Genomic DNA, 9,348 nt, shown 5'->3' with positions numbered 1-9,348 from the left:
AGTAAAGTCATGATGAGCAATACCGAGTGTTTTACTGTCGTAATTCAGTAGTCTTTTAAACTTCATTTTGAAAGCATGTTAGATGGGTAAGAAAGGGTGAATCTTTTTATTCACCTTTAGGGAGGCAGTGTTCTGAAGAATTGTAGAATTTTTGCTATTTGAGCTGTTTCATCAATGTGCTTACTTCCTTTTAGTTCATTTACATGTATAGATATTAATAGTGGTAATGTTTGTTGTGGTACTACATTTGCAGAAATCCTGAGCAATTACTCTTGTGTTGGGAAGCAAGGTTCTTTCTCTTGTTAGATCGCATAATGATAAGGACTTATAAAACGGAAAGTGCTGTATTTTCAAATTGAGCATATGTAATATGGTTTGTCTTTTAAATTAGGTTGCTGTAATAGTTACTCTCTTGACTTTGTTGTCTTTGCTAGCAACTGGTTATTTATTAGCCTGCAGGTATATTTTTCAGAGGAATAGATGCCCTAAATTTCTTTCCTTGGAATCTCAAGGATTCCTCACAGCATTTATGAATGACAAAGGCAAATTCTTCTCAAATTTTTTAAACTTGTGTCATCAGTCTGATTCTTTAGAAGAGGTTAGTCAAGTGCATGGTTTATGATTTGGGTCTTTATTTTTTAAGGGAAGCAGTACTTTTCTTTCTAGGACTGCAGTATTAAATGCCATCATGTGACTGTTGAATGTTGAAATTACTTTTTACTTCATTGTAGAATCAGTGATTGTCCCATAATCAGTTTCCCATAGCAGTGAACTGTAGTTCCATTACACTGAAGGCCAAAGGGATGATAACATTTTTAACAAAAACTTTTATCACTATTTTAAGAAACATTGAGAAGGCCCAATTTATTATTTCTAACTCAAATTCATCTAGCTTTTTTATATCTGCGTGTTTAGAACTTCTCTAGGAAGAACTACTCACCTGTGATTTCTTTTGCCAGTAACGAATGCAACCAAAACTTGATTTTATAATTGTGATTTCCTAGTTACTGCTGTGAAGTGATCATGTTAGGTTTCTCCTAAGAAGAATTCTATTTGTTTATGTTCCCAAGTTGGGGAAGTTCTGTTTCACTTGGGAGAGCTTTTGAGGAACGGTGACACTTAATATCAAGATGTCATTCTTGTCACTTGACCTGTATTTACCATTCCTAATTTCCTCCAGTTATGCATATGTGCCACGCAGGAAGGGCTTCCTCAAACTGAGGAAAATAGGCTATTTAGCCACAGCAGTGTCATACGATGTGGAAGCTATTGGCTGTGACACTACTGCAGATAAATCTTCTCTAGGTCCTGCTGGTAAATTCTTCTGCGTGTGGTATGTAATTCATTTTGCCTTCTGAGGTTCAAATTTCATACCAGTGGGGTAGGTTCATTTTAAAAAGGAAACTATTTAATATTTTATTAACAATTTAATGTACTCAGAAGTGTTGGAAGTAATGAAATGCAGATTCAGATGGCTTTCTTCTCTGCCATAAATTGGGTCCACTTCATCTACGCTTTACAGTGCATGTTTTAGGTGGGATAAATCATTTACTTTTTGAGCAGATCTGCTGAACCTGGTTACAGAGCTTCAGACACGCCTGATTTTGCCAACATCCTAGTTTTAAATAAAGCAATTCACTGTGGAATAAATTTGTGAGGCTGTGCAGAAAAACAGAGAAAGAATTTTAAACATTTTGTAATATCTTCCCTGTTGTTTTTCACTGCAGACAGGTCTTTTTGAGTGAAAACTTTCAGCATACTGCCTCATTTTTTGTCTGGTTCTGTGGTAATGTCCTCCACAACATCCTTCTCCCAAGAGTTACAGTCAGTGGTTTAGTATCCAAGTGGGAACCAGTAATGAGTGGTGTTTGTACTGAAACCGGTGCTATTAGTACGTACATCAACGAAATAAACAAGGTCAAGTGCACCCTCAGCACAGCTGCAGATGACACCAAGGTGAGTGGTTCCATTGATACAGTAAAAGGAAGGGATGCCATTCAGGGGGCCATGACAGGCTTGAGGATCTGCAGGCTGCTTGAAGTCAAGCAAATCCAAGTACAAGGTCCTGCACCTGGGTTAGGTGATCCCCATTATCAGCACAAGCTGGGGGATGAACGATTTGAGAGCAATGCTGCAGAAGAAGGACTTGAGGTACTGATGGATGAAAAAGTGACTGTGGCCTGGCAGTGTGCATCTGCAACCCAAAAAGCGAGTTGTGTCCTGGGCTGCGTGAAAAGAAGTGGGACACCAGGTTGAGGGAGGTTATTCTGCCCCTCTACTCCACTCTAGTGAGACTCCCACTGAAGGTACTGCATCTGTCTCCAGCGTTTCCAACACAAACAATACAGGGATCTTGGAGCAGATCCATAGGAGGGCCACAAAGATGATTAGCAGGCTGAAGCACCTTCCTATGAGGAAAGGCCAAAAGAGTTGAAAATTTTCAGCTTTTTGTTATGTATAAAGGGGATTTGTAAGAAAGATGGAGAAATATTTCATTTTTTTTTTTAACCCCTCTGGGGTTTTTGGGGTTTTTTTTTGGTGTTGTTTTGTTTTGGTTTTGGTTTTTTTTCCCTTTTTGTTTCCTCCAAGGTTTCTATTGACAGGACAAGGGGCAATGTTTTTTAACTGAAAGAGGATTTTGGTTGAACATAAGGAAGAAATTTTTTATCACAAGGGTAATCAGGTGCTGAAACAGGTTGCCCAGTGAAGCTGTGGCTATACCATCTAAGTGTCTAAGTCCAGGCAGAATGGGACTCTGAAAAACCTGGTCTAGTGGAAGGTGTCCATGCCCATGGCATAGGGTAGGAATGAGATGAGCTCTCAGATCCCTTCCAACCCAAACCATTTTGTGATTCTGTGAAAATAGGAAGAGTACTGCATACCAGAGATGGTTTGGTCAGTATAGCAAATAAAACTGGTAGGATTTAGGTAATACAATTTTTCTTCACCTAGTGGTCTAGCACGTCTTTGAAAGTGGCTCTTTCATGAGACAAATTAATTACTGCATTTTCCAGTCCAGTTAAGATTCTAGAGTATCTGAAAGTATAAAGGTTCTACATTTGTTATCCTTTAGCATTTGAGTGTTGCACATCTTTTAACTTACTGACTTAAGCTGAGCCATTCTTGGTAGTAAGGTATTGGCTCAGCCATGGACAAGGATGATACAATCAGAACATCTATAAGTAAGGAGATTAATGGAACTGTTATGCATAGTTATACACTATTGAATGAGTTACGTATAACTGTCACTGAACATTATCTAGAAAGAGTTTAATAAGCTAGACTTCTTGTTGACTAGTTAAACTTCGTTGTATCTTTTAACAAGCAGGATACTAATACATAGTTGAGGGGAAATTCTCTCTACTACCATCCCAAGCATGTATAGTATATCATCATCCAATCTTGCATCTCTGCTTCTGAAAGTCTCTCCTATTGTACCAGGCCTGTACTTCTCTACGCCGTATCCTTATATTAGAGTCATAAATATCTCATTCTGGACAGGGTAATTGGTTGTTACTGTTACATAATAAGCAAAAATAAAATATTTTGGCCACAATTTTCTTCTGGTCAGAGATAAAAATGCTGTTACAGTTAAACACACAGAAATGTGGAGGTGATTTAGTAACTCAGTAATTGATCTTCACTTGATATGAGAAAATCTGTTTGCTCTGAATTCACTGCTGAAGTGTAAAGGCATGTCAGATTCACAGTTGTTTAACTGTGTTTATTTGTGTTTCCTGTTGCTAGTATCGGGCTCAGAGGCAGTCAGATTTACAAAATCTGCTAACGCAATTCCTTAGCATCTGGGTATTACATCAGAGAGTCAGTGTGCCATTAGTGTCTAATAATCTAATAAAATAATACAGAAGCATCTAGCAGGATAGTGTATATTACATTAGCTTAGGACTATTAAAGCACATAAGTGAAAGAGCTTTCCTGTGAGGTTAGGAACAAGATGTGTTTCATGAAATAAAACTCTGATTTGTTTAATACAGGGAAGATAAATACCCAAATTTATTAACAACCTTACTTTGTTACAGCGAAGGCTAAGGAAAATGGGATGTCTGTGCACTGTGCAACATATAAGTGAACCTGGACATATAGATTTCCATATGTGGAACTTGTTCTGATTCATTTGGGACATAGAAGAAAGTGCTTCAGTCAGAGGTTGAGAAAACAGTGAAGAAGTACTGAAGAAATCCTGGAAGTAGACTAACTGAATAACATTTCAAAGTTCTTTCCAACTTTATTTTCTGTGAGCACTTGGGAGGTGGTGTGATACACAGGACTCAAATCCATGAAGATGGTGCGGGAAAGTGGTGACCAGTCTAGTAAGTAACTATGGGGGAAAAAAGTTTATAATAAACCCGTGTTTTATTTTTTGCTAGGACTACAGGGAATAAATGCCTGGCAGCTGTTAGAGTTAAGTTGATGTCTTAGATATCTAAGTATTCTTAGGCGACAGATCCCAACAGTGACTGAGTATAATTTTGGACAAAAGATCCGTGCAACTTAAACTTTGTGTGAATGTTTCAGCTTTTTTCTTTCCTTTTCCTATTATTCAGTCTAAATTTGTTGGTACCAAGTTTTTGTGATACTGGAATTCCAGTCTCTGGAATTCACTTCTCTCCAGGTATAGCTATAAATAGCTTTATACCTGCCATTCCGAATAATAGAGCTGCAATCCATATGCAACATCAAGAGTTTTTTCTTATCCCATTCATCTGCTGTGGCACTTTGCAGCAGCCGGGATGCTATAAGCACCCAGAAATAAAAGTAGCCAGGAGGGAATCTCTTTCACTTGTAGCGTAATTCCACAGTGTCTACTGCTAATGTAGAAATTCGATGCTGTCCACATGCCCATCCAAAATATGGACAACTTTTCATGGGCAAAGATGGGATACATCTGGCTGTTCCTTCTAGCTAAGGGATATTTACATTTTTCCAGCCTCATTCCACATAAATGAAATCATCCTTTCCCTCTTAGGTTCTGCTGAAGAAATTTGCAGCAAGTGACTGTACTCCTTGAAGGCACTCTGTTGAGCAGTCACTTTGAAGTCAAAGGTCTTCTGTTTTACTAAAACCTGGAGTGGTGTCTTTGATTGACCTCTGACAACTGCCAAGAAAAGGAAGTTTTGCCTAGAGCCATCCTCTCCCTAAAGAGGCCACTGATTACGGTTCCTAAAAGATGTTTGGTGGGTTACTTCTCCAGCAGGAAGTTCCATGCTTGAGCCTACTTTTAACCAGTAGATATCTGTTAAAATATATGATTTAGTATGTACTTGTGATGCGATGAGGGCGGGAACCCATTTGTACTTCAGGAGTATGTTTCACCTGAAAGAGAAGATCTAACATGAGTGGGCTGGTATACCACATAATTATCTCTTCTCCACAGCTCATTGTATATAGAAGAAAGTGAGTATCTATTGCATGCAGATGATCTAGACTCGTACAAGCTGATGTGCTGTGAAATTTGGTAGCTGAATTAGTATCCTTTATAATCAGTGTACTTTGAAATAAATGAATATGCAAAATAATACCTCTGGTATTTATTATAAAGGATTATTTGTAGTGGATATTACATTAAAATTATCTGGGTTTTTCATCATTGTTATTTTTCTAAAGAGTTATAATTTCTTGGATATGATCAGGTTGATAAAAACTGGCTAAGTGTAGCAAAATAGAGCATTTATTTTTACATCCCCCTCTGGTCTTCCCCCATCCCCCACCCCCAGTAGAATGATAAATTCTGTACTGTTGCTTTATTCTGTCAGACAAAAGGCAATGAGCTGCATCTGTGAATACGCCTTTTTGTTGGTTTCAGTACAGTGCAATATCTGTGCTAGCATCTAGGCAACTGCTAACAGGGAAATGATGTGCCCTGTGACCAATACTCTTGAACTTTATAATATTTACCCCCATAAGTAATTTAAAGGTTTGTGTAGGTTTTTTAAGCTAATAAAGTTCTTTCATACATATGTATATAGGGGTGTGTGTGTGTGTATTTAAGTGAATATGTATATAATATGGACATATATATTTCTAACAGAATTATTATGACTAGGAATACATAATTTCATTTGGAAAGCAAGTAACATAATGTTACATTATATTGTATTTCTAGTTATTCAGTTCATGCAGAGCAGTTCATTGCTAATTTATGCTGATAGAGTCTTCACAAATGACTTAAGTGTTGTGGCAAGAGCCGTGTAACACCAGTCCACAAAACTGAGGTTAGCTACCATTTTGATCTCCAGTCTGAGGGAAAACAACCATATTGGCAGCTGTCTGGAATCTTATTTTGGAATTGTAGAGAAGATAATAAAGAGAGCTCAGCTACTGCAAACTTGGCTTTTTCTTCTAATCCTTTTATAATGAAAGGTTTTCCTTTCAACTGAGGGAATCAGAAATCTGTAGGTAGTGGTTTGGGATACTGACAAGTAGAATAGGAAGAGAAATCAGTGAAAGTTTCTTAACAAAGTGAAAGTAACTCCAAATCAAGTGAATCTGTAAGTGGGGATGGTAAACAAATAAACAAGCGCACTAGAATTCTATGCCAATGACTATCAGTTAAGTTGTATAGTACACGTGGAAATGTGGCTCTGCAAGCAGAAAAAAATAAACCCCCCAACTGCCAAGAGCTTTTTTCCAAGACTCTTCCCTGTTACGTACACTGTTAGAATAAGATACATGAGAAAGCCTACAAATGTTTATTTATGCTCTGTCTCACTCAAGGGTGTAAGAAAAATGTAGTGAGAGAGGGTGGCATGGTAAAGGAACAATGTAGGGAAGTTGTTTTTTTTCCCCACAGAGTGACTCCTGAGGGATGTGAATGGTCAATTAATGTATTTTTGGTCACCTGTTTTTTGACTTGTTTGAAGCTGTTGTTCAGTTAGTGGGATCGGTTAACGATAATATTACATTCAACATGGGAATTAAAGTTCATTAGATTTGACTAGTCGTAGTATCAAAGTATCACAGTTTCATGTCTGTACCAAAGATTATCTTTAAAAGGCATCCTGCAGTGAATTTGCTTTAAAGTGTTGAATTTGCCTGTATTGATTTTGCCTTTAAAATAATAAGTTGTAGTTGCCCAACCAAACAAGGGCAACTGAATGACAGTGGTCCTTAACACAGACTGCTATGCATTTGGAAAGATTCTCTTGTTTATGGGTGAAATTCTGCTTGTAGCCTGCATAATAAATGAAACTGAAAGAGGAGGTGGATTCTGTTCTCGCTGTGTGATCCCAAGAGCCTTTCTGGAGCACCTGTGGAAGGGTAGGACTATGGTCTGTATAGCTGTGGTTTATCTGATCTTTCGAACGTGCTTGCGCTGTCTTGGCCTGTCTGCTCATCCTCTCAAGAAGACCTGATGAGCACTTGCAAACCCTAGCTGGCTGGGCACTATCTTAAAACATGTTTTCCTGATGTTAGGGCATTTTAACTTTGATATCAGTCATGATTAGTGTAATAAAAGGCAAAGCCATATGTGTCTTCATTCCCTTGCTATGGTCTTGCACATGATTTCCACTTAACACTGGAATTGGTTTACTCTTTACCCATGTCCTTACCTTTTCTTTTTCAAAGATAGATGCAAGCTAAATATTTGATTAGAAGATTAAACTATGTTACTTACATTTTTTTGGGCTATGTTACATTTGATGACAGCTACATATTGTTTTTCTCTGCTGCTTTGGCTGCACTACAAAAGCTGTGGTAAGTTACACTGTAGTTACTCACAGTTTCCTCCTGCCCATTTGACACAATCCCTCAACCAAATGCTGCTAATGTTACTAATGTAGATGCTTCTAAATAATTGTGAGGTTGCATCCCTGCAAGGATAAAGGTGATGCAAATGATTAGTACAGGTGTCAAGTTCTTGTACTGTAGCTGTTGTCATTACAGGCATCTATGTGTCTGGCATCTGGACTATCTGCTTTGTCTTTCATTATTGTCTGGGTCTTTCTGTTCTGTCAATCTGTCTTTTTGTTACAAAATGCAGTTTTAATTTATCACATGCTTCTTCATTGTTGTCCTCTGTTTTAGAGGAATTTTGTGATTTTTTCTTTCCTATCTCACTCTGTTGGTTTCCATTCTGCAAAATAGATATGAGCAAAAAGCAAGGAATCTGAAACTTTCCTCTGTGTTACATTTGCAGCATATTTCACCGTCAGAACATTTTTCTAAAGGTAATTGCAGATTTCCAAAACATAATCATATTTAGAACACAAGATTTCTCTCAGGAGGAGTTTGTACTTGACTTCCAGCTGTGAATCCTCTGTAATGCATGATGGGCCCCTGTAGAAAACCTGCCCCTTTTTTTGGCAATACCTCAGTAGTGATAAACATTGATCAAGAGGTTGTTGGAGGTGATTTTGTTCATTTGTTTTTCAGCTTTCATAGAACTAGGTAGAAAGCGCTTTGCAGCAGATTTTCAATACAGCTGAAAGTTGTTTGCAAATCTTTTCCAAATCTTCTGCTGAGTTAATGTGCTACATCTGTAATAAAAGACATTTTGGCCATGAGAAGGTCTTCTTCTGGAAGTACTAAATAAGAAGAATGTGACCATGTACTATCACATTAGAAAAATATGAGGAAATGTTTATTTGGTAAAGGAAGCCTCTTGTTTGTTAATGACTTGTGTGTTGCTCAAGATGGGAGACTTGCGGAATGTGTGAGAAGTTGCTCATGCTTCAGGACCATTTCCCAGTAGCACTCAAAGCAATTGTAAATGCAATTGTATTGATATTGTGACAGAATGTCAGAGTATCCAGAAATAATACGTCTTAGTACCTAACGCAAGCTCTGTTTGGCTTGATGTCTTTATTCCTGGTGCTGCACTGTGCCAAACAATGGAAACACTTCTATTCTGGGAATACCAGTAGGATGGAATGTGCACTGTGGGACAGTTTTTTGCTCGAATTCTCTTGTGGGTGGGAAGTATTAAAAGGGTGGGGGGCCAATCCACTGCCATCTTTTTTTTTCCTTAAGTCTGAATGATGGCTTTTATATGTTCTGTGAAGACAGATGGTTGCTCCAGTGTTCCAGCACAAGCTGTATAACAAAGTAGGGCTTAGCAGCATAGGTATCCAAATCACAGTGAGGGAAAGGGGGACCATGTCTTGGCATAAAATAATCGGCAAGCACGTAGTTAGAAGTGTTTTGCAAGACTACAGAGTCACTGGCAAACTGATTTAATTTTCAGATTTTTAGGGCAGTAATCCACAACTCAAGCAATTTTTTACTTTTTTTTTCCTAGCCCGTAGTGAAGCAGGAAGAGAGACTGAGGGTAATTACTGGCATATCTAAAAAAGCCTGGGATTTAAAAACATTGGCTTCCATCCTTAG

General features: G+C 38.0%; 1 protein-coding gene across 2 annotated transcripts in view; it reads left to right on the top strand.

The window, feature by feature from the left end:
• SLC44A5 (solute carrier family 44 member 5) overlaps positions 1-9,348 on the top strand; it is a 63,621-nt gene continuing 54,273 nt past the window's right edge. For both annotated transcript variants that reach the window (XM_023932222.2, XM_086841976.1), the window contains exons 1-3: positions 1-1,956; positions 4,041-4,331; positions 4,988-5,195. In XM_023932222.2, the coding sequence (XP_023787990.1) occupies positions 5,189-5,195 (7 nt within the window). In that variant the 5' untranslated portion in view covers positions 1-1,956; positions 4,041-4,331; positions 4,988-5,188. The remainder of the gene's footprint in view (positions 1,957-4,040; positions 4,332-4,987; positions 5,196-9,348) is intronic.

The sequence above is a fragment of the Cyanistes caeruleus genome, chromosome 9 (genome assembly GCF_971803275.1).
Source record: "Cyanistes caeruleus chromosome 9, bCyaCae1.hap1.1, whole genome shotgun sequence".
Lineage (NCBI taxonomy): Eukaryota > Metazoa > Chordata > Aves > Passeriformes > Paridae > Cyanistes > Cyanistes caeruleus.
This window is presented reverse-complemented; position numbering and strand designations above follow the sequence as displayed.